Source organism: Cherax quadricarinatus, chromosome 43, assembly GCF_038502225.1.
Source record: "Cherax quadricarinatus isolate ZL_2023a chromosome 43, ASM3850222v1, whole genome shotgun sequence".
NCBI lineage: Eukaryota > Metazoa > Arthropoda > Malacostraca > Decapoda > Parastacidae > Cherax > Cherax quadricarinatus.
In genome coordinates, this window is record NC_091334.1 from 19943917 (window position 1) to 19969740 (window position 25824).

At 49.6% G+C, this 25824-nt stretch overlaps 1 protein-coding gene across 3 annotated transcripts in view; it reads right to left on the reverse strand.

Moving 5' to 3' along the window:
- Positions 1-25824, reverse strand: part of spir (spire type actin nucleation factor) — a 481192-nt gene that overhangs the window by 156885 nt on the left and 298483 nt on the right. For 2 of the 3 annotated variants that reach the window (XM_070093647.1, XM_070093646.1), the window contains exon 4: positions 20366-20422. The exons of the other annotated variant lie outside the window; for it this stretch is intronic. In XM_070093647.1, the coding sequence (XP_069949748.1) occupies positions 20366-20422 (57 nt within the window). The remainder of the gene's footprint in view (positions 1-20365; positions 20423-25824) is intronic. 3 annotated transcript variants of the gene reach the window in all.

The following is a 25824-nucleotide window of genomic DNA, read 5'->3' on the forward strand; positions in this document are numbered from 1 at the left end:
TTGCCTGCAGCTCAACCAGAGATTTCCTCCTGGTTGACTACATCAACCTGGGACTCTCACTTCCTCCTGGTTGACTACATCAACCTGGGACTCTCACTTCCTCCTGGTTGACTACATCAACCTGGGACTCTCACTTCCTCCTGGTTGACTACATCAACCTGGGACTCTCACTTCCTCCTGGTTGACTACATCAACCTGGGACTCTCACTTCCTCCTGGTTGACTACATCAACCTGGGACTCTCACTTCCTCCTGGTTGACTACATCAACCTGGGACTCTCACTTCCTCCTGGTTGACTACATCAACCTGGGACTCTCACTTCCTCCTGGTTGACTACATCAACCTGGGACTCTCACTTCCTCCTGGTTGACTACATCAACCTGGGACTCTCACTTCCTCCTGGTTGACTACATCAACCTGGGACTCTCACTTCCTCCTGGTTAACTACATCAACCTGGGACTCTCACTTCCTCCTGGTTGACTACATCAACCTGGGACTCTCACTTCCTCCTGGTTGACTACATCAACCTGGGACTCTCACTTCCTCCTGGTTGACTACATCAACCTGGGACTCTCACTTCCTCCTGGTTAACTACATCAACCTGGGACTCTCACTTCCTCCTGGTTAACTACATCAACCTGGGACTCTCACTTCCTCCTGGTTGACTACATCAACCTGGGACTCTCACTTCCTCCTGGTTGACTACATCAACCTGGGACTCTCACTTCCTCCTGGTTAACTACATCAACCTGGGACTCACACTTCCTCCTGGTTAACTACATCAACCTGGGACTCTCACTTCCTCCTGGTTAACTACATCAACCTGGGACTCTCACTTCCTCCTGGTTGACTACATCAACCTGGGACTCTCACTTCCTCCTGGTTAACTACATCAACCTGGGACTCTCACTTCCTCCTGGTTAACTACATCAACCTGGGACTCTCACTTCCTCCTGGTTAACTACATCAACCTGGGACTCTCACTTCCTCCTGGTTAACTACATCAACCTGGGACTCTCACTTCCTCCTGGTTGACTACATCAACCTGGGACTCTCACTTCCTCCTGGTTGACTACATCAACCTGGGACTCTCACTTCCTCCTGGTTAACTACATCAACCTGGGACTCTCACTTCCTCCTGGTTGACTACATCAACCTGGGACTCTCACTTCCTCCTGGTTGACTACATCAACCTGGGACTCTCACTTCCTCCTGGTTAACTACATCAACCTGGGACTCTCACTTCCTCCTGGTTGACTACATCAACCTGGGACTCTCACTTCCTCCTGGTTAACTACATCAACCTGGGACTCTCACTTCCTCCTGGTTGACTACATCAACCTGGGACTCTCACTTCCTCCTGGTTAACTACATCAACCTGGGACTCTCACTTCCTCCTGGTTAACTACATCAACCTGGGACTCTCACTTCCTCCTGGTTGACTACATCAACCTGGGACTCTCACTTCCTCCTGGTTGACTACATCAACCTGGGACTCTCACTTCCTCCTGGTTAACTACATCAACCTGGGACTCTCACTTCCTCCTGGTTAACTACATCAACCTGGGACTCTCACTTCCTCCTGGTTGACTACATCAACCTGGGACTCTCACTTCCTCCTGGTTAACTACATCAACCTGGGACTCTCACTTCCTCCTGGTTGACTACATCAACCTGGGACTCTCACTTCCTCCTGGTTGACTACTCAACCTGGGACTCTCACTTCCTCCTGGTTAACTACATCAACCTGGGACTCTCACTTCCTCCTGGTTAACTACATCAACCTGGGACTCTCACTTCCTCCTGGTTAACTACATCAACCTGGGACTCTCACTTCCTCCTGGTTGACTACATCAACCTGGGACTCTCACTTCCTCCTGGTTAACTACATCAACCTGGGACTCTCACTTCCTCCTGGTTGACTACATCAACCTGGGACTCTCACTTCCTCCTGGTTGACTACATCAACCTGGGACTCTCACTTCCTCCTGGTTAACTACATCAACCTGGGACTCTCACTTCCTCCTGGTTAACTACATCAACCTGGGACTCTCACTTCCTCCTGGTTGACTACATCAACCTGGGACTCTCACTTCCTCCTGGTTAACTACATCAACCTGGGACTCTCACTTCCTCCTGGTTGACTACATCAACCTGGGACTCTCACTTCCTCCTGGTTGACTACATCAACCTGGGACTCTCACTTCCTCCTGGTTGACTACATCAACCTGGGACTCTCACTTCCTCCTGGTTAACTACATCAACCTGGGACTCTCACTTCCTCCTGGTTGACTACATCAACCTGGGACTCTCACTTCCTCCTGGTTGACTACATCAACCTGGGACTCTCACTTCCTCCTGGTTAACTACATCAACCTGGGACTCACACTTCCTCCTGGTTAACTACATCAACCTGGGACTCTCACTTCCTCCTGGTTGACTACATCAACCTGGGACTCTCACTTCCTCCTGGTTAACTACATCAACCTGGGACTCTCACTTCCTCCTGGTTGACTACATCAACCTGGGACTCTCACTTCCTCCTGGTTGACTACATCAACCTGGGACTCTCACTTCCTCCTGGTTAACTACATCAACCTGGGACTCACACTTCCTCCTGGTTAACTACATCAACCTGGGACTCTCACTTCCTCCTGGTTGACTACATCAACCTGGGACTCTCACTTCCTCCTGGTTAACTACATCAACCTGGGACTCTCACTTCCTCCTGGTTGACTACATCAACCTGGGACTCTCACTTCCTCCTGGTTGACTACATCAACCTGGGACTCTCACTTCCTCCTGGTTAACTACATCAACCTGGGACTCTCACTTCCTCCTGGTTAACTACATCAACCTGGGACTCTCACTTCCTCCTGGTTGACTACATCAACCTGGGACTCTCACTTCCTCCTGGTTAACTACATCAACCTGGGACTCTCACTTCCTCCTGGTTAACTACATCAACCTGGGACTCTCACTTCCTCCTGGTTAACTACATCAACCTGGGACTCTCACTTCCTCCTGGTTGACTACATCAACCTGGGACTCTCACTTCCTCCTGGTTAACTACATCAACCTGGGACTCTCACTTCCTCCTGGTTAACTACATCAACCTGGGACTCTCACTTCCTCCTGGTTGACTACATCAACCTGGGACTCTCACTTCCTCCTGGTTAACTACATCAACCTGGGACTCTCACTTCCTCCTGGTTAACTACATCAACCTGGGACTCTCACTTCCTCCTGGTTGACTACATCAACCTGGGACTCTCACTTCCTCCTGGTTAACTACATCAACCTGGGACTCTCACTTCCTCCTGGTTAACTACATCAACCTGGGACTCTCACTTCCTCCTGGTTAACTACATCAACCTGGGACTCTCACTTCCTCCTGGTTAACTACATCAACCTGGGACTCTCACTTCCTCCTGGTTAACTACATCAACCTGGGACTCTCACTTCCTCCTGGTTGACTACATCAACCTGGGACTCTCACTTCCTCCTGGTTAACTACATCAACCTGGGACTCTCACTTCCTCCTGGTTAACTACATCAACCTGGGACTCTCACTTCCTCCTGGTTAACTACATCAACCTGGGACTCTCACTTCCTCCTGGTTAACTACATCAACCTGGGACTCTCACTTCCTCCTGGTTAACTACATCAACCTGGGACTCTCACTTCCTCCTGGTTGACTACATTAACCTGGGACTCTCACTTCCTCCTGGTTAACTACATCAACCTGGGACTCTCACTTCCTCCTGGTTAACTACATCAACCTGGGACTCTCACTTCCTCCTGGTTAACTACATCAACCTGGGACTCACACTTCCTCCTGGTTAACTACATCAACCTGGGACTCTCACTTCCTCCTGGTTAACTACATCAACCTGGGACTCTCACTTCCTCCTGGTTGACTACATCAACCTGGGACTCTCACTTCCTCCTGGTTAACTACATCAACCTGGGACTCTCACTTCCTCCTGGTTAACTACATCAACCTGGGACTCTCACTTCCTCCTGGTTAACTACATCAACCTGGGACTCTCACTTCCTCCTGGTTAACTACATCAACCTGGGACTCACACTTCCTCCTGGTTAACTACATCAACCTGGGACTCTCACTTCCTCCTGGTTAACTACATCAACCTGGGACTCACACTTCCTCCTGGTTAACTACATCAACCTGGGACTCACACTTCCTCCTGCTTAACTACATCAACCTGGGACTCACACTTCCTCCTGGTTAACTACATCAACCTGGGACTCTCACTTCCTCCTGGTTAACTACATCAACCTGGGACTCTCACTTCCTCCTGGTTAACTACATCAACCCGGGACTCTCACTTCCTCCTGGTTAACTACATCAACCTGGGACTCTCACTTCATCCTGGTTGACTACATCAACCTGGGACTCTCACTTCCTCCTGGTTAACTACATCAACCTGGGACTCTCACTTCCTCCTGGTTAACTACATCAACCTGGGACTCTCACTTCCTCCTGGTTAACTACATCAACCTGGGACTCACACTACCTCCTGGTTAACTACATCAACCTGGGGATCTCACTTCCTCCTGGTTGACAACCTGGTCAATTTGTCACTGTCTGTAGTAACTTTCCCAATTCCGTCTGGTAGCAGGTTGAAGAGTCTTGGTCTACGCATGCTGACACAGTGTTTTCTTACTGTGCCGAAGGTGCCCCTCTACATCACTACCTCCGAGGTCCCCCCCACATCAATAATGTTGTGTGGCAGCTCCGGGGACCTGGTACCTGAAGGAGGGTCGCAGGAGTCAGCGCCCCTGTGACCCTCAGAGTACTTCTAGTACTCTGAGTACTGCTTTACAAAGTTCCCACAAGCCGGTAACGGCTTGATAAAGCTTCTGGAGAGCGAAACGTTGCCACAAGTTGCACTTGTGTCCTTTTACCTAACATATTGTCGGTAATTCTACCAACATTATTACAATGGTCCAAGTCGGAGCGAAACGTTGTCGTCCGCCTCATCCTCCTCTGTGCGGGTTGTGTACTGTTCCAGTCGTGGTATTGTGCCTTTATATTCTTACAAAAATATACTCCTTTTTACCGATGTCTTGCATGTTGTTAAGTCAGCAGGGTGGCCGTGGGCACAACAAGAGAACACTGTATCAACATCCGTGGCCCCAGACACAACTTGAAGGTGGAAAACACTGGTAGAACAAGTGTAGAATCCTTCACTCGATAAAATATATATTGAAAGTGCCAGATCAACCATGTTGTGATGGATGTGTGGGCCAGCAGCCACAGCCTGGTTGACCCGACGAGTACCAGACAAGCCTGGTCCAGGACCGGGGTGGGGGTACTAACACTCTAGAGACCCATCAGAGGTATATCAAAGGTATATGGATGTTACCTCTGATCTTATTTAGAGAACACAGACTTAAGATAATTTGAGTTATCTTGAGTTTATGGAGGGTATTTCGGGGGTCAACGCCCCCTCTGCTCGGTTCATGACCATTCCTCGTGGTGGATCAGGGCCTGATCAACCAGGCTGCTACTGCTGGCAGCACGCAATCCAACTTACGAACCACAGCCCGGCTGGTCAAGTACTGACTTAAGGTGTCTGTCCAGCTACCTCTTGAAGACAGTCAGGAGTCTATTGGTAATCCCCTTTATATATGGTGGGGGGGGGGAGTTAAACAGTGTTGGATGTACCGTGAAAGCTTGTGTGACTGTGGGAGGAGACTGAAGGGTAACAGACGATCTGCTGATACAAGTCACAGAGATGTCTATTAGTTTTTCGTATTGTAAGCTACGTGGTACAGAGGTACAACGCTGGGCCTGCTACATGCAAGAACCACGGTTCGAGTCCCCTCTCCATTCATCTGTTTATTCACAAAAACTCAAGTTATTTACACAGTACTGTTATAGGTGCGACACCTGGCTTCTGACCTCAACACAACACATAATTTTCCCGGTATTCCTGGTGTTTTACTTACTGTGTTGTGTAAACAACACGTCATCTGGTGTAGTTACTCCTCGACCAATAACTTCCTTCTTTCTCTGAGAGGATCCACATGTGTCTTGCATCCTGGGCTGCTTTTGAAATCTGATTTCTCTCTCTCTCTCTCTCTCTCTCTCTCTCTCTCTCTCTCTATGTATGTATCCAAGCAGCTGTATCTTAGCAAACAGTTGTATCCAAACTGTTCATCACCGTTCAACGGTCTGTTACTTTCCTTCACCCACTAGCCAGAGGTCGGGGAACCGGGGTAAATTACCCCAAATGGGGTAAAAAATAAAAATCCCTGGAGCAATAAAAGCTTAATAAACACAAATCAAATTATTAACGATACTTCATCGCTTACAATACAAACTTTTCTGATAAAATGACCGTTTTCTCCATACAACCGGATTCAATAAACTATTTTAAATTTGAACGCTTCTTGTATTTTCCGGATTCCAGGGACTTTCAAGTGAAGTGGGTAATTCCCCTCGACACAAATTTGTATTGAGGTGATACCCAAGAGAGTTCGCCGACCTCTGCGTGATTAGACTCACCTGACAGCCGTGTCGTTGTTTTTGTGTCATCTAGACAGGCAGTTCTCATGCTGACTTTGTTATCAGACACAATGACACAAAGCTGTGGTTAGTGTGTTTGTTGTGTCTTAGCTGTGAGGATGAGCAACAGTGAAGGTACCAGCACTGTACCTTGTAGTACTGTCAGTAACACTGAAGGTACCAGCACTGTGCCTTGTAGTACTGTCAGTAACAGTGAAGGTACCAGCACTGTGCCTTGTAGTACTGTCAGTAACAGTGAAGGCACCAGCACTGTGCCTTATAGTACTGTCAGTAACAGTGAAGGTACCAGCACTGTGCCTTATAGAACTGTCAGTAACACTGAAGGCACCAGCACTGTGCCTTATAGTACTGTCAGTAACACTGAAGGCACCAGCACTGTGCCTTATAGTACTGTCAGTAACACTGAAGGCACCAGCACTGTGCCTTATAGTACTGTCAGTAACACTGAAGGCACCAGCACTGTGCCTTATAGTACTGTCAGTAACACTGAAGGCACCAGCACTGTGCCTTATAGTACTGTCAGTAACACTGAAGGTACCAGCACTGTGCCTTATAGTACTGTCAGTAACAGTGAAGGTACCAGCACTGTACCTTATAGTACTGTCAGTAACACTGAAGGTACCAGCACTGTGCCTTGTAGTACTGTCAGTAACAGTGAAGGTACCAGCACTGTACCTTGTAGTACTGTCAGTAACAGTGAAGGTACCAGCACTGTGCCTTGTAGTACTGTCAGTAACAGTGAAGGCACCAGCACTGTGCCTTATAGTACTGTCAGTAACAGTGAAGGTACCAGCACTGTGCCTTGTAGTACTGTCAGTAACAGTGAAGGTACCAGCACTGTACCTTGTAGTACTGTCAGTAACAGTGAAGGTACCAGCACTGTGCCTTGTAGTACTGTCAGTAACAGTGAAGGTACCAACACTGTACCTTGTAGTACTGTCAGTAACAGTGAAGGTACCAACACTGTACCTTGTAGTACTGTCAGTAACAGTGAAGATACCAGCACTGTACCTTGTAGTACTGTCATTAACAGTGAAGGTACCAGCACTGTACCTTGTAGTACTGTCAGTAACAGTGAAGATACCAACACTGTACCTTGTAGTACTGTCATTAACAGTGAAGGTACCAGCACTGTACCTTGTAGTACTGTCAGTAACAGTGAAGATACCAACACTGTACCTTGTAGTACTGTCAGTAACAGTGAAGATACCAACACTGTACCTTGTAGTACTGTCAGTAACAGTGAAGATACCAACACTGTACCTTGTAGTACTGTCAGTAACAGTGAAGATACCAGCACTGTACCTTGTAGTACTGTCAGTAACAGTGAAGATACCAACACTGTACCTTGTAGTACTGTCAGTAACAGTGAAGATACCAGCACTGTACCTTGTAGTACTGTCAGTAACAGTGAAGATACCAGCACTGTACCTTGTAGTACTGTCAGTAACAGTGAAGATACCAACACTGTACCTTGTAGTACTGTCAGTAACAGTGAAGGTACCAGCACTGTACCTTGTAGTACTGTCATTAACAGTGAAGGTACCAGCACTGTACCTTGTAGTACTGTCAGTAACAGTGAAGGTACCAGCACTGTACCTTGTAGTACTGTCATTAACAGTGAAGGTACCAACACTGTACCTTGTAGTACTGTCAGTAACAGTGAAGGTACCAACACTGTACCTTGTAGTACTGTCAGTAACAGTGAAGGTACCAGCACTGTACCTTGTAGTACTGTCAGTAACAGTGAAGGTACCAGCACTGTACCTTGTAGTACTGTCATTAACAGTGAAGGTACCAACACTGTACCTTGTAGTACTGTCAGTAACAGTGAAGGTACCAACACTGTACCTTGTAGTACTGTCAGTAACAGTGAAGGTACCAGCACTGTACCTTGTAGTACTGTCAGTAACAGTGAAGGTACCAACACTGTACCTTGTAGTACTGTCAGTAACAGTGAAGGTACCAGCACTGTGCCTTATAGTACTGTCAGTAACAGTGAAGGTACCAGCACTGTGCCTTATAGTACTGTCAGTAACAGTGAAGGTACCAACACTGTACCTTGTAGTACTGTCAGTAACAGTGAAGGTACCAGCACTGTACCTTGTAGTACTGTCAGTAACAGTGAAGGTACAGTTTTTTAAATCACTAGGCTAGATGCTGCGCTTTGAATGAGCCTATAAGATGAGCTTATGAGCGAATAAGATTAGTTAAAAATTAACATTCATAATATTCAAACCTGGCAACTGAGGAGTGAGATACATACACACTGAGAGATATGTATCTCTCATTGTATCTACACTGAGAGGTATGTATCTCTTATTGTATCTACACTGAGAGGTATGTATCTCTCAGTGTATCTACACTGAGAGGTATGTATCTCTTATTGTATCTACACTGAGAGGTATGTATCTCTCAGTGTATCTACACTGAGAGGTATCTCTCAGTATATCTACACTGAGAGGTATGTACCTCTCAGTGTATCTACACTGAGAGGTATGTATCTCTCAGTATATCTACACTGAGAGGTATGTACTCTCAGTGTAGATACACTGAGAGGTATGTACTCTCAGTGTATCTACACTGAGAGGTATGTACTCTCAGTGTATCTACACTGAGAGGTATGTACTCTCAGTGTATCTACACTGAGAGGTATGTACTCTCAGTGTATCTACACTGAGAGGTATGTACTCTCAGTGTAGATACACTGAGATTATTCCCTCGTCAGGGATAAACAGATGACATCATCCTAAGTGACCCTTTTAACAGTATATAGGATTGAAACTTAACCAACCAACCAAATTCAGTTGAGTGAGTGTAGTCTCGGTGTACAGTACAACTGTACAGTGTAGTCTCGGTGTACAGTACAACTGTACAGTGTAGTATTAGTGCAGCTGTAAACTGAGATTGCATTGAGGCGAAGTTTTAGCAGGGAACTGGCACCAAGACTCTGACGGTCTTCAAGAAGGAACTGGACAACCTCCTCAACTCAGTTCCAGACTAGCCGGGCTGTGGTTTCTATAGTGGACTGCGTGTGAGCAGCAATAACAACCTGGTTGATCAGGTCTTGATCCACTAGGAGGCCTGGTCTATTACATACAATGTTTTCGTGTCTAGATACCTTAGTGATTTCGTCCCTTCCATATCAAGGTTCCGAGGCTTGTAAATCACACTCAAGACTGGGGGCTTGTAAATCACACTCAAGACTGGGGGCTTGTAAATCACACTCAAGACTGGGGGCTTGTAAATCACACTCAAGACTGGGGGCTTGTAAATCACACTCAAGACTGGGGGCTTGTAAATCACACTCAAGACTGGGGGCTTGTAAATCACACTCAAGACTGGGGGCTTGTAAATCACACTCAAGACTGGGGGCTTGTAAATCACACTCAAGACTGGGGGCTTGTAAATCACACTCAAGACTGGGGGCTTGTAAATCACACTCAAGACTGGGGGCTTGTAAATCACACTCAAGACTGGGGGCTTGTAAATCACACTCAAGACTGGTGGCTTGTAAATCACACTCAAGACTGGGGGCTTGTAAATCACACTCAAGACTGGGGGCTTGTAAATCACACTCAAGACTGGGGGCTTGTAAATCACACTCAAGACTGGGGCTTGTAAATCACACTCAAGACTGGGGGCTTGTAAATCACACTCAAGACTGGGGGCTTGTAAATCACACTCAAGACTGGTGGCTTGTAAATCACACTCAAGACTGGGGGCTTGTAAATCACACTCAAGACTGGGGGCTTGTAAATCACACTCAAGACTGGGGGCTTGTAAATCACACTCAAGACTGGGGGCTTGTAAATCACACTCAAGACTGGGGGCTTGTAAATCACACTCAAGACTGGGGGCTTGTAAATCACACTCAAGACTGGGGGCTTGTAAATCACACTCAAGACTGGTGGCTTGTAAATCACACTCAAGACTGGGGGCTTGTAAATCACACTCAAGACTGGGGGCTTGTAAATCACACTCAAGACTGGTGGCTTGTAAATCACACTCAAGACTGGGGGCTTGTAAATCACACTCAAGACTGGTGGCTTGTAAATCACACTCAAGACTGGGGGCTTGTAAATCACACTCAAGACTGGTGGCTTGTAAATCACACTCAAGACTGGGGGCTTGTAAATCACACTCAAGACTGGGGGCTTGTAAATCACACTCAAGACTGGGGGCTTGTAAATCACACAAGACTGGTGGCTTGTAAATCACACTCAAGACTGGGGGCTTGTAAATCACACTCAAGACTGGTGGCTTGTAAATCACACTCAAGACTGGGGGCTTGTAAATCACACTCAAGACTGGTGGCTTGTAAATCACACTCAAGACTGGTGGCTTGTAAATCACACTCAAGACTGGGGGCTTGTAAATCACACTCAAGACTGGTGGCTTGTAAATCACACTCAAGACTGGGGGCTTGTAAATCACACTCAAGACTGGTGGCTTGTAAATCACACTCAAGACTGGTGGCTTGTAAATCACACTCAAGACCGGGGGCTTGTAAATCACACTCAAGACTGGGGGCTTGTAAATCACACTCAAGACTGGGGGCTTGTAAATTACACTCAAGACTGGGGGCTTGTAAATTACACTCAAGACTGGGGGCTTGTAAATTACACTCAAGACTGGGGGCTTGTAAATTACACTCAAGACTGGGGGCTTGTAAATTACACTCAAGACTGGGGGCTTGTAAATCACACTCAAGACTGGGGGCTTGTAAATCACACTCAAGACTGGGGGCTTGTAAATCACACTCAAGACTGGGGGCTTGTAAATCACACTCAAGACTGGTGGCTTGTAAATCACACTCAAGACTGGTGGCTTGTAAATCACACTCAAGACTGGGGGCTTGTAAATCACACTCAAGACTGGGGGCTTGTAAATCACACTCAAGACTGGGGCTTGTAAATCACACTCAAGACTGGGGGCTTGTAAATCACACTCAAGACTGGGGGCTTGTAAATCACACTCAAGACTGGGGGCTTGTAAATCACACTCAAGACTGGGGGCTTGTAAATCACACTCAAGACTGGGGGCTTGTAAATCACACTCAAGACTGGGGGCTTGTAAATCACACTCAAGACTGGGGGCTTGTAAATCACACTCAAGACTGGGGGCTTGTAAATCACACTCAAGACTGGGGGCTTGTAAATCACACTCAAGACTGGGGGCTTGTAAATCACACTCAAGACTGGGGGCTTGTAAATCACACTCAAGACTGGTGGCTTGTAAATCACACTCAAGACTGGGGGCTTGTAAATCACACTCAAGACTGGGGGCTTGTAAATCACACACTAAAGACTGGGGGCTTGTAAATCACACTCAAGACTGGGGCTTGTAAATCACACTCAAGACTGGGGGCTTGTAAATCACACTCAAGACTGGGGGCTTGTAAATCACACTCAAGACTGGGGGCTTGTAAATCACACTCAAGACTGGGGGCTTGTAAATCACACTCAAGACTGGGGGCTTGTAAATCACACTCAAGACTGGGGGCTTGTAAATCACACTCAAGACTGGGGGCTTGTAAATCACACTCAAGACTGGGGGCTTGTAAATCACACTCAAGACTGGGGGCTTGTAAATCACACTCAAGACTGGGGCTTGTAAATTACACTCAAGACTGGGGGCTTGTAAATCACACTCAAGACTGGGGGCTTGTAAATCACACTCAAGACTGGGGGCTTGTAAATCACACTCAAGACTGGGGGCTTGTAAATCACACTCAAGACTGGTGGCTTGTAAATCACACTCAAGACTGGGGGCTTGTAAATCACACTCAAGACTGGTGGCTTGTAAATCACACTCAAGACTGGGGGCTTGTAAATCACACTCAAGACTGGGGGCTTGTAAATCACACTCAAGACTGGGGGCTTGTAAATCACACAAGACTGGTGGCTTGTAAATCACACTCAAGACTGGGGGCTTGTAAATCACACTCAAGACTGGTGGCTTGTAAATCACACTCAAGACTGGGGGCTTGTAAATCACACTCAAGACTGGTGGCTTGTAAATCACACTCAAGACTGGGGGCTTGTAAATCACACTCAAGACTGGGGGCTTGTAAATCACACTCAAGACTGGTGGCTTGTAAATCACACTCAAGACTGGGGGCTTGTAAATCACACTCAAGACTGGTGGCTTGTAAATCACACTCAAGACTGGTGGCTTGTAAATCACACTCAAGACCGGGGGCTTGTAAATCACACTCAAGACCGGGGGCTTGTAAATCACACTCAAGACTGGGGGCTTGTAAATTACACTCAAGACTGGGGGCTTGTAAATTACACTCAAGACTGGGGGCTTGTAAATTACACTCAAGACTGGGGGCTTGTAAATTACACTCAAGACTGGGGGCTTGTAAATTCAAGACTGGGGGCTTGTACACAGTCAAGACTGGGGGCTTGTAAATCACACTCAAGACTGGGGGCTTGTAAATCACACTCAAGACTGGGGGCTTGGCTTGTAAATCACACTCAAGACTGGGGGTAAATCTTGTAAATCACACTCAAGACTGGGGGCTTGTAAATCACACTCAAGACTGGGGGCTTGTAAATCACACTCAAGACTGGTGGCTTGTAAATCACACTCAAGACTGGGGGCTTGTAAATCACACTCAAGACTGGTGGCTTGTAAATCACACTCAAGACTGGTGGCTTGTAAATCACACTCAAGACTGGGGGCTTGTAAATCACACTCAAGACTGGGGGCTTGTAAATCACACTCAAGACTGGGGGCTTGTAAATCACACTCAAGACTGGGGGCTTGTAAATCACACTCAAGACTGGGGGCTTGTAAATCACACTCAAGACTGGGGGCTTGTAAATCACACTCAAGACTGGGGGCTTGTAAATCACACTCGACTGGGGGCTTGTAAATCACACTCAAGACTGGGGGCTTGTAAATCACACTCAAGACTGGGGGCTTGTAAATCACACTCAAGACTGGGGGCTTGTAAATCACACTCACGACTGGGGCTTGTAAATCACACTCAAGACTGGTGGCTTGTAAATCACACTCAAGACTGGGGGCTTGTAAATCACAGTCAAGACTGGGGGCTTGTAAATCACACTCAAGACTGGGGGCTTGTAAATCACACTCAAGACTGGGGGCTTGTAAATCACACTCAAGACTGGTGGCTTGTAAATCACACTCAAGACTGGTGGCTTGTAAATCACACTCAAGACTGGGGGCTTGTAAATCACAGTCAAGACTGGGGGCTTGTAAATCACACTCGACTGGGGGCTTGTAAATCACACTCAAGACTGAGGGCTTGTAAATCACACTCAAGACTGGTGGCTTGTAAATCACACTCAAGACTGGGGGCTTGTAAATCACACTCAAGACTGGGGGCTTGTAAATCACACTCAAGACTGGGGGCTTGTAAATCACACTCAAGACTGGGGGCTTGTAAATCACACTCGACTGGGGGCTTGTAAATCACACTCAAGACTGGGGGCTTGTAAATCACACTCAAGACTGGGGGCTTGTAAATCACACTCAAGACTGGGGGCTTGTAAATCACACTCAAGACTGGGGGCTTGTAAATCACACTCAAGACTGGGGGCTTGTAAATCACACTCAAGACTGGGGGCTTGTAAATCACACTCAAGACTGGGGGCTTGTAAATCACACTCAAGACTGGGGGCTTGTAAATCACACTCAAGACTGGGGGCTTGTAAATCACACTCAAGACTGGGGGCTTGTAAATCACACTCAAGACTGGGGGCTTGTAAATCACACTCAAGACTGGGGGCTTGTAAATCACACTCAAGACTGGGGGCTTGTAAATCACACTCAAGACTGGGGGCTTGTAAATCACACTCAAGACTGGGGGCTTGTAAATCACACTCAAGACTGGGGGCTTGTAAATCACACTCAAGACTGGGGGCTTGTAAATCACACTCAAGACTGGGGGCTTGTAAATCACACTCAAGACTGGGGGCTTGTAAATCACACTCGACTGGGGGCTTGTAAATCACACTCAAGACTGGGGGCTTGTAAATCACACTCAAGACTGGGGGCTTGTAAATCACACTCAAGACTGGGGGCTTGTAAATCACACTCAAGACTGGGGGCCTGAAAATAACACTCAAGACTGGGGGCTTGTAAATCACACTCAAGACTGGGGGCTTGTAATCACACACAAGACTGGGGGCTTGTAAATCACACTCAAGACTGGGGGCTTGTAAATCACACTCAAGACTGGGGGCTTGTAAATCACACTCAAGACTGGGGGCTTGTAAATCACACTCAAGACTGGGGGCTTGTAAATCACACTCAAGACTGGGGGCTTGTAAATCACACTCAAGACTGGGGGCTTGTAAATCACACTCAAGACTGGGGGCTTGTAAATCACACTCAAGACTGGGGGCTTGTAAATCACACTCAAGACTGGGGGCTTGTAAATCACACTCAAGACTGGGGGCTTGTAAATCACACTCAAGACTGGGGGCTTGTAAATCACACTCAAGACTGGGGGCTTGTAAATCACACTCAAGACTGGGGGCTTGTAAATCACACTCAAGACTGGGGGCTTGTAAATCACACTCAAGACTGGGGGCTTGTAAATCACACTCAAGACTGGGGGCTTGTAAATCACACTCAAGACTGGGGGCTTGTAAATCACACTCGACTGGGGGCTTGTAAATCACACTCAAGACTGGGGGCTTGTAAATCACACTCAAGACTGGGGGCTTGTAAATCACACTCAAGACTGGGGGCTTGTAAATCACACTCAAGACTGGGGGCTTGTAAATCACACTCAAGACTGGGGGCTTGTAAATCACACTCAAGACTGGGGGCTTGTAAATCACACTCAAGACTGGGGGCTTGTAAATCACACTCAAGACTGGGGGCTTGTAAATCACACTCGACTGGGGGCTTGTAAATCACACTCGACTGGGGGCTTGTAAATCACACTCAAGACTGGGGGCTTGTAAATCACACTCAAGACTGGGGGCTTGTAAATCACACTCAAGACTGGGGGCTTGTAAATCACACTCAAGACTGGGGGCTTGTAAATCACACTCAAGACTGGGGGCTTGTAAATCACACTCAAGACTGGGGGCTTGTAAATCACACTCAAGACTGGGGGCTTGTAAATCACACTCAAGACTGGGGGCTTGTAAATCACACTCAAGACTGGGGGCTTGTAAATCACACTCGACTGGGGGCTTGTAAATCACACTCAAGACTGGGGGCTTGTAAATCACACTCGACTGGGGGCTTGTAAATCACACTCGACTGGGGGCTTGTAAATCACACTCAAGACTGGGGGCTTGTAAATCACACTCAAGACTGGGGGCTTGTAAATCACACTCGACTGGGGGCTTGTAAATCACACTCGACTGGGGGCTTGTAAATCACACTCAAGACTGGGGGCTTGTAAATCACACTCAAGACTGGGGGCTTGTAAATCACACTCGACTGGGGGCTTGTAAATCACACTCAAGACTGGGGGCTTGTAAATCACACTCAAGACGGGGGGCTTGTAAATCACACTCGAAGACTGGGGGCTTGTAAATCACACTCGACTGGGGGCTTGTAAATCACACTCGACTGGGGGCTTGTAAATCACACTCAAGACTGGGGGCTTGTAAATCACACTCAAGACTGGGGGCTTGACTAAATCACACTCAAGACTGGGGGCTTGTAAATCACACTCAAGACTGGGGGCTTGTAAATCACACTCAAGACTGGGGGCTTGTAAATCACACTCAAGACTGGGGGCTTGTAAATCACACTCAAGACTGGGGGCTTGTAAATCACACTCAAGACTGGGGGCTTGTAAATCACACTCAAGACTGGGGGCTTGTAAATCACACTCAAGACTGGGGGCTTGTAAATCACACTCGACTGGGGGCTTGTAAATCACACTCAAGACTGGGGGCTTGTAAATCACACTCAAGACTGGGGGCTTGTAAATCACACTCGACTGGGGGCTTGTAAATCACACTCACTGGGGGCTTGTAGACTGGGGGCTTGTAAATCACACTCAAGACTGGGGGCTTGTAAATCACACTCGACTGGGGGCTTGTAAATCACACTCAAGACTGGGGGCTTGTAAATCACACTCGACTGGGGGCTTGTAAATCACACTCAAGACTGGGGGCTTGTAAATCACACTCAAGACTGGGGGCTTGTAAATCACACTCGACTGGGGGCTTGTAAATCACACTCAAGACTGGGGGCTTGTAAATCACACTCAAGACTGGGGGCTTGTAAATCACACTCAAGACTGGGGGCTTGTAAATCACACTCAAGACTGGGGGCTTGTAAATCACACTCGACTGGGGGCTTGTAAATCACACTCAAGACTGGGGGCTTGTAAATCACACTCAAGACTGGGGGCTTGTAAATCACACTCAAGACTGGGGGCTTGTAAATCACACTCTGGGGGCTTGTAAATCACACTCAAGACTGGGGGCTTGTAAATCACACTCGACTGGGGGCTTGTAAATCACACTCAAGACTGGGGGCTTGTAAATCACACTCAAGACTGGGGGCTTGTAAATCACACTCGACTGGGGGCTTGTAAATCACACTCAAGACTGGGGGCTTGTAAATCACACTCAAGACTGGGGGCTTGTAAATCACACTCAAGACTGGGGGCTTGTAAATCACACTCGACTGGGGGCTTGTAAATCACACTCAAGACTGGGGGCTTGTAAATCACACTCGACTGGGGGCTTGTAAATCACACTCGACTGGGGGCTTGTAAATCACACTCGACTGGGGGCTTGTAAATCACACTCGACTGGGGGCTTGTAAATCACACTCAAGACTGGGGGCTTGTAAATCACACTCAAGACTGGGGGCTTATAAATCACACTCGACTGGGGGCTTGTAAATCACACTCAAGACTGGGGGCTTGTAAATCACACTCAAGACTGGGGGCTTGTAAATCACACTCAAGACTGGGGGCTTGTAAATCACACTCAAGACTGGGGGCTTGTAAATCACACTCAAGACTGGGGGCTTGTAAATCACACTCAAGACTGGGGGCTTGTAAATCACACTCAAGACTGGGGGCTTGTAAATCACACTCAAGACTGGGGGCTTGTAAATCACACTCAAGACTGGGGGCTTGTAAATCACACTCAAGACTGGGGGCTTGTAAATCACACTCACTGGGGGCTTGTAAATCACACTCAAGACTGGGGGCTTGTAAATCACACTCAAGACTGGGGGCTTGTAAATCACACTCAAGACTGGGGGCTTGTAAATCACACTCAAGACTGGGGGCTTGTAAATCACACTCAAGACTGGGGGCTTGTAAATCACACTCAAGACTGGGGGCTTGTAAATCACACTCAAGACTGGGGGCTTGTAAATCACACTCGACTGGGGGCTTGTAAATCACACTCAAGACTGGGGGCTTGTAAATCACACTCAAGACTGGGGGCTTGTAAATCACACTCAAGACTGGGGGCTTGTAAATCACACTCAAGACTGGGGGCTTGTAAATCACACTCAAGACTGGGGGCTTGTAAATCACACTCAAGACTGGGGGCTTGTAAATCACACTCAAGACTGGGGGCTTGTAAATCACACTCAAGACTGGGGGCTTGTAAATCACACTCAAGACTGGGGGCTTGTAAATCACACTCAAGACTGGGGGCTTGTAAATCACACTCAAGACTGGGGGCTTGTAAATCACACTCAAGACTGGGGGCGTGTAAATCACACTCGAGACTGGGGGCTTGTAAATCACACTCTAGACTGGGGGCTTGTAAATCACACTCAAGACTGGGGGCTTGTAAATCACACTCACTGGGGGCATGTAAATCACACTCAAGACTGGGGGCTTGTAAATCACACTCAAGACTGGGGGCTTGTAAATCACACTCAAGACTGGGGGCTTGTAAATCACACTCAAGACTGGGGGCTTGTAAATCACACTCAAGACTGGGGGCTTGTAAATCACACTCAAGACTGGGGGCATGTAAATCACACTCAAGACTGGGGGCTTGTAAATCACACTCAAGACTGGGGGCATGTAAATCACACTCAAGACTGGGGGCTTGTAAATCACACTCAAGACTGGGGGCATGTAAATCACACTCAAGACTGGGGGCATGTAAATCACACTCAAGACTGGGGGCTTGTAAATCACACTCAAGACTGGGGGCATGTAAATCACACTCAAGACTGGGGGCTTGTAAATCACACTCAAGACTGGGGGCTTGTAAATCACACTCAAGACTGGGGGCTTGTAAATCACACTCAAGACTGGGGGCTTGTAAATCACACTCAAGACTGGGGGCTTGTAAATCACACTCAAGACTGGGGGCTTGTAAATCACACTCAAGACTGGGGGCTTGTAAATCACACTCAAGACTGGGGGCATGTAAATCACACTCAAGACTGGGGGCTTGTAAATCACACTCAAGACTGGGGGCATGTAAATCACACTCAAGACTGGGGGCTTGTAAATCACACTCAAGACTGGGGGCATGTAAATCACACTCAAGACTGGGGGCTTGTAAATCACACTCAAGACTGGGGGCATGTAAATCACACTCAAGACTGGGGGCAAATCACACTCACGACTGGGGGCATGTAAATCACCCTCAAGACTGGGGGCTTGTAAATCACACTCAAGACTGGGGGCATGTAAATCACACTCAAGACTGGGGGCATGTAAATCACACTCAAGACTGGGGGCATGTAAATCACACTCAAGACTGGGGGCTTGTAAATCACACTCAAGACTGGGGGCATGTAAATCACACTCAAGACTGGGGGCATGTAAATCACACTCAAGACTGGGGGCATGTAAATCACACTCAAGACTGGGGGCATGTAAATCACACTCAAGACTGGGGGCTTGTAAATCACACTCGACTGGGGACTTGTAAATCACACTCAAGACTGGGGGCTTGTAAATCACACTCAAGATAGGGGGCTTGTAAATCACACTCAAGACTGTGGGCTTGTAAATCACACTCGACTGGGGGCTTGTAAATCACACTCAAGACTGTGGGCTTGTAAATCACACTCAAGACTGTGGGCTTGTAAATCACACTCAAGACTGTGGGCTTGTAAATCACACTCAAGACTAGTTAGTAATAAAGGGAAAATAAACAGAAGCTTGAAAATATCAAACCAAGACAGGACTCACAGCAATTAATTCAAGATAGACATATTTAGATTTAGAAAGGATGTAGGGAAGTACCAGTTTGACAGGAGAGTTGAAGATGAGCAGAACCAAGTCCCAGGTAGCGTCACTTCTGCAAGAACTCTGGGTAGTTTTAAATGTAGCTGGACGACGGGTACATGAGTATGTGTGGGTGGGTGTGAGTTGGACCAGCCTAGCATGGACCAGTAGGCCTATTGCACTGTTCTTCATTCTTGTGTGATTCTAGTTGCAGGCCTACTGCACAAAATCCACAATAATTTTGTCCTGTCAACTTGTGGTAGTCTACTGGCTACGTAGTCTACTAACTGTCGTAGTCAACTAGTTGTGGTAGACAGAATCTTTCTACACTAAAGCAATGTTGAAAAGGGTCGTAGAGTTTTAACTTTCAATATAAAATAATAATTTGCTTACACACACACACACACACACACACACACACACACACACAAACACACACACACACACACACACACACACACACAGCGTTGTAGTAGGGAAGAAGGAAACAAGAATTACGCACAGTGGTAACCGTACATGCGGCCACGTGTTACCGTACATGCGGTCACTGGTAACCGGACATGCGGCCATGGGTAACCGGACATGCGGACACGGGTAACCGGACATGCGGCCACTTGTAACCGGACATGCGGCCTACCTGAGCGCTTGACCTGAGCACAGCAGCGGCGGCGTGAGACAGGACCTGCGGGAGTGCCTGCGGGAAGGTGACACCAGGAAGAACGTACAAGCTTATGTAAGTCACACCCACCAGTGTGCCACACCCACCAGTGTGTCACACCCCACCAGTGTGCCACACCCACCAGTGTGCCACACCCCACCAGTGTGCCACACCCACCAGTGTGCCACACCCCACCAGTGTGCCACACCCACCAGTGTGCCACACCCCACCAGTGTGCCACACCCACCAGTGTGCCACACCCCACCAGTGTGCCACACCCACCAGTGTGCCACACCCACCAGTGTGTTACACCCACGAGTGTGCCACACCCCACCAGTGTGCCACACCCACCAGTGTGCCACACCCCACCAGTGTGTCACACCCCACCAGTGTGCCACACCCCACCAGTGTGCCACACCCACCAGTGTGGCACACCCCACCAGTGTGCCACACCCCCCCAGTGTGCCACACCCACCAGTGTGCCACACCCCACCAGTGTGTCACACCCCACCAGTGTGCCACACCCCACCAGTGTGCCACACCCACCAGTGTGTCACACCCCACCAGTGTGCCACACCCCACCAGTGTGCCACACCCACCAGTGTGCCACACCCCACCAGTGTGTCACACCCCACCAGTGTGCCACACCCCACCAGTGTGCCACACCCACCAGTGTGCCACACCCCACCAGTGTGTCACACCCCACCAGTGTGCCACACCCACCAGTGTGCCACACCCACCAGTGTGCCACACCCACCAGTGTGCCACACCCACCAGTGTGCCACACCCCACCAGTGTGCCACACCCACCAGTGTGTTACACCCACCAGTGTGCCACACCCCACCAGTGTGCCACACCCACCAGTGTGTCACACCCACCAGTGTGCCACACCCCACCAGTGTGCCACACCCACCAGTGTGCCACACCCACCAGTGTGCCACACCCACCAGTGTGCCACACCCACCAGTGTGCCACACCCCACCAGTGTGTCACACCCCACCAGAGTGCCACACCCACCAGTGTGTCACACCCCACCAGTGTGCCACACCCCACCAGTGTGTCACACCCCACCAGTGTGCCACACCCCACCAGTGTGCCACACCCCACCAGTGTGTCACACCCACCAGTGTGTCACACCCACCAGTGTGCCACACCCACCAGTGTGTCACACCCACCAGTGTGTCACACCCACCAGTGTGCCACACCCACCAGTGTGTCACACCCCACCAGTGTGCCACACCCACCAGTATCACCCCCCAACAGTGTGCCACACCCCACCAGTCTGCCACACCCCACCAGTCTGCCACACCCCACCAGTGTGTCACACCCCACCAGTGTGCCACACCCACCAGTGTGCCACACCCCACCAGTGTGCCACACCCACCAGTGTGCCATACCCACCAGTGTGCCACACCCCACCAGTGCCACACCCCACCAGTGTGTCACATCCCACCAGTGTGTCACACCCCACCATTGTGCCACACCCCACCAGTGTGCCACACCCCACCAGTGTGTCACATCCCACCAGTGTGTCACATCCCACCAGTGTGCCACACCCACCAGTCACACCCCACCAGTGTGCCACACCCACCAGTGTGCCACACCCCACCAGTGTGTCACACCCCCACCAGTGTGTCACATCCCACCAGTGTGCCACACCCCACCAGTGTGCCACACCCCACCAGTGTGCCACACCCACCAGTGTGCCACACCCCACCAGTGTGCCACACCCCACCAGTGTGCCACACCCCACCAGTGTGCCACACCCCACCAGTGTATCACATCCCACCAGTGCCACACCCCACCAGAGTGCCACACCCCACCAGTGTGTCACACCCCACCAGTGTGCCACATCCTCCAGTGTGTCACACCCACCAGTGTGCCACACCCACCAGTGTGCCATACCCCACCAGTGTGCCACACCCACCAGTGTGCCATACCCCATCAGTGTGCCACACCCACCAGTGTGCCACACCCACCAGTGTGCCACACCCACCAGTGTGCCACACCCACCAATGTGCCACACCCACCAGTGTGCCACACCCCACCAGTGTGCCACACCCCACCAGTGTGCCACACCCACCAATGTGCCACACCCCACCAGTGTGCCACACTCACCAGTGTGCCACACCCCACCAGTGTGCCACACCCAACCAGTGTGCCACACCCCACCAGTGTGCCACACCCCACCAGTGTGCCACACCCCACCAGTGTGCCACACCCACCAGTGTACCACACCCCACCAGTGTGCCACACCCACCAGTGTGCCACACCCACCAGTGTGCCACACCCACCAGTGTGCCACACCCCACCAGTGTGCCACACCCACCAGTGTGCCACACCCCACCAGTGCCACGCCCACCAGTGTGCCACACCCCACCAGTGTGCCACACCCCACCAGTGTGCCACACCCACCAGTGTGCCACACCCCACCAGTGTGCCACACCCCACCAGTGTGCCACACCCATCAGTGTGCCACACCCACCAGTGTGCCACACCCACCAGTGTGCCACACCCCACCAGTGTGCCACACCCACCAGTGTGCCACACCCCACCAGTGTGCCACACCCACCAGTGTGCCACACCCCACCAGTGTGCCACACCCCACCAGTGTGCCACACCCCACCAGTGTGCCACACCCCACCAGTGTGCCACACCCACCAGTGTGCCACACCCACCAGTGTGCCACGCCCACCAGTGTGCCACACCCCACCAGTGTGCCACACCCACCAGTGTGCCACACCCACCAGTGTGCCACACCCCACCAGTGTGCCACACCCCACCAGTGTGCCACACCCCACCAGTGTGCCACACCCACCAGTGTGCCACACCCCACCAGTGTGCCACACCCCACCAGTGTGCCACACCCACCAGTGTGCCACACCCACCAGTGTGCCACACCCCACCAGTGTGCCACACCCCACCAGTGTGCCACACCCCACCAGTGTGCCACACCCACCAGTGTGCCACACCCCACCAGTGTGCCACAACCATCATAGAGAAATCTAAGGAAAATCAGGAATAAGAAAGAGAAGACTGAAAAGGAACGTCATTCAGAATAATGTCATAGAAACACTCCAACATAACGAGGGATAGTATAGTGACAGTCAACAGACAGGGACAGTACAGTGAGTCAACAGACAGGGACAGTACAGTGAGTCAGCAACAGACAGGGACAGTACAGTGAGTCAACAACAGACAGGGACAGTACAGTGAGTCAACAACAGACAGGGACAGTACAGTGAGTCAACAACTGACAGGGACAGTACAGTGAGTCAACAACAGACAGGGACAGTACATTGAGTCAACAACAGACAGGGACAGTACAGTGAGTCAACAACAGACAGGGACAGTACAGTGAGTCAACAACAGACAGGGACAGTACATTGAGTCAACAACAGACAGGGACAGTACAGTGAGTCAACAACAGACAGGGACAGTACAGTGAGTCAACAACAGACAGGGACAGTACATTGAGTCAACAACAGACAGGGACAGTACAGTGAGTCAACAACAGACAGGGACAGTACAGTGAGTCAACAACAGACAGGGACAGTACAGTGAGTCAACAACAGACAGGGACAGTACAGTGAGTCAACAACAGACAGGGACAGTACAGTGAGTCAACAACAGACAGGGACAGTACAGTGAGTCAACAACAGACAGGGACAGTACAGTGAGTCAACAACAGACAGGGACAGTACAGTGAGTCAACAACAGACAGGGACAGTACAGTGACACAGTATTGTACCAGAGAGCTGGGTACCCCCAACACTCACACAATAGAGAACACTGTGAATCATTCATACAAAACCAACAACTAACTCGATCTACAAAGATCTGGGAGTTAACATCACACACAACCTATCACCATTGACATATACACTAAGCAATGCTGGCGACATATGCCAAGTTTACAAAGTCAGCCAGGATAAAGTTTTACAATATACGTAACACAAAATGCATCAGTTCTCGAGTACTCTGCGCCAGTGTGGAGCCCACCTCTACACAACACTCATGAAATGAAAAAAGTTGCAAAAATTTGCAACTGGAACTAACCAGGCTTGAATACCAGAGGGAGGACATGATCACAATATACAAAGTACTAAGGTTTGATAAGGTACGCACGTACTACCACCCACCACCCTGTCCGTGCGTATTGCAGTGTATATAAGCTCAGAGTATTCTACTTTAATATTTATTTGATGATAATGAGAGAAGGAAAGAAAATTATAATTAGTGAGAAGAGAAGTTAGAAGGAGGAAGAGGAGGAGGAGGTATTAAAGATGAGGTACAGCAACCTCCAGTTACCTGTACGTCACATCTCTCACCCCACACCCCTCATCTTCCTTCTCTCCCCCACACCCTCATCTTCCTTCTCTCCCCCACACCCTCATCTTCCTTCTCCTCTCCCCCACACCCTCATCTTCCTTCTCCTCTCCCCCACACCCTCATCTTCCTTCTCCTCTCCCCCACACCCTCATCTTCCTTCTCCTCTCCCCCACACCCTCATCTCCCTTCTCTCCCCCACACCCTCATCTCCCTTCTCTCCCCCACACCCTCATCTCCCCCACACCCTCATCTTCCTTCTCCTCTCCCCCACACCCTCATCTCCCTTCTCTCCCCCACACCCTCATCTTCCTTCTCCTCTCCCCCACACCCTCATCTCCCTTCTCTCCCCCACACCCTCATCTTCCTTCTCCTCTCCCCCACACCCTCATCTTCCTTCTCCTCTCCCCCACACCCTCATCTTCCTTCTCCTCTCCCCCACACCCTCATCTCCCTTCTCTCCCCCACACCCTCATCTCCCTTCTCTCCCCCACACCCTCATCTCCCCCACACCCTCATCTTCCTTCTCCTCTCCCCCACACCCTCATCTCCCTTCTCTCCCCCACACCCTCATCTTCCTTCTCCTCTCCCCCACACCCTCATCTCCCTTCTCTCCCCCACACCCTCATCTCCCTTCTCTCCCCCACACCCTCATCTCCCCCACACCCTCATCTTCCTTCTCCTCTCCCCCACACCCTCATCTCCCTTCTCTCCCCCACACCCTCATCTTCCTTCTCCTCTCCCCCACACCCTCATCTCCCTTCTCTCCCCCACACCCTCATCTCCCTTCTCTCCCCCACACCCTCATCTCCCCCACACCCTCATCTTCCTTCTCCTCTCCCCCACACCCTCATCTCCCTTCTCTCCCCCACACCCTCATCTTCCTTCTCCTCTCCCCCACACCCTCATCTCCCTTCTCTCCCCCACACCCTCATCTTCCTTCTCCTCTCCCCCACACATCCCCACACTCACGTCTGCTCCCATTTTCCTGCATGAATTAAAACTGCAGGAAGCACAAGAACGGGATACCACACACAACGACGCGCTGAGTTCACCTGGAAACGTGGATGTGTGTGGAAACAGCGGAAGATAAACATGTAAACCAAGTA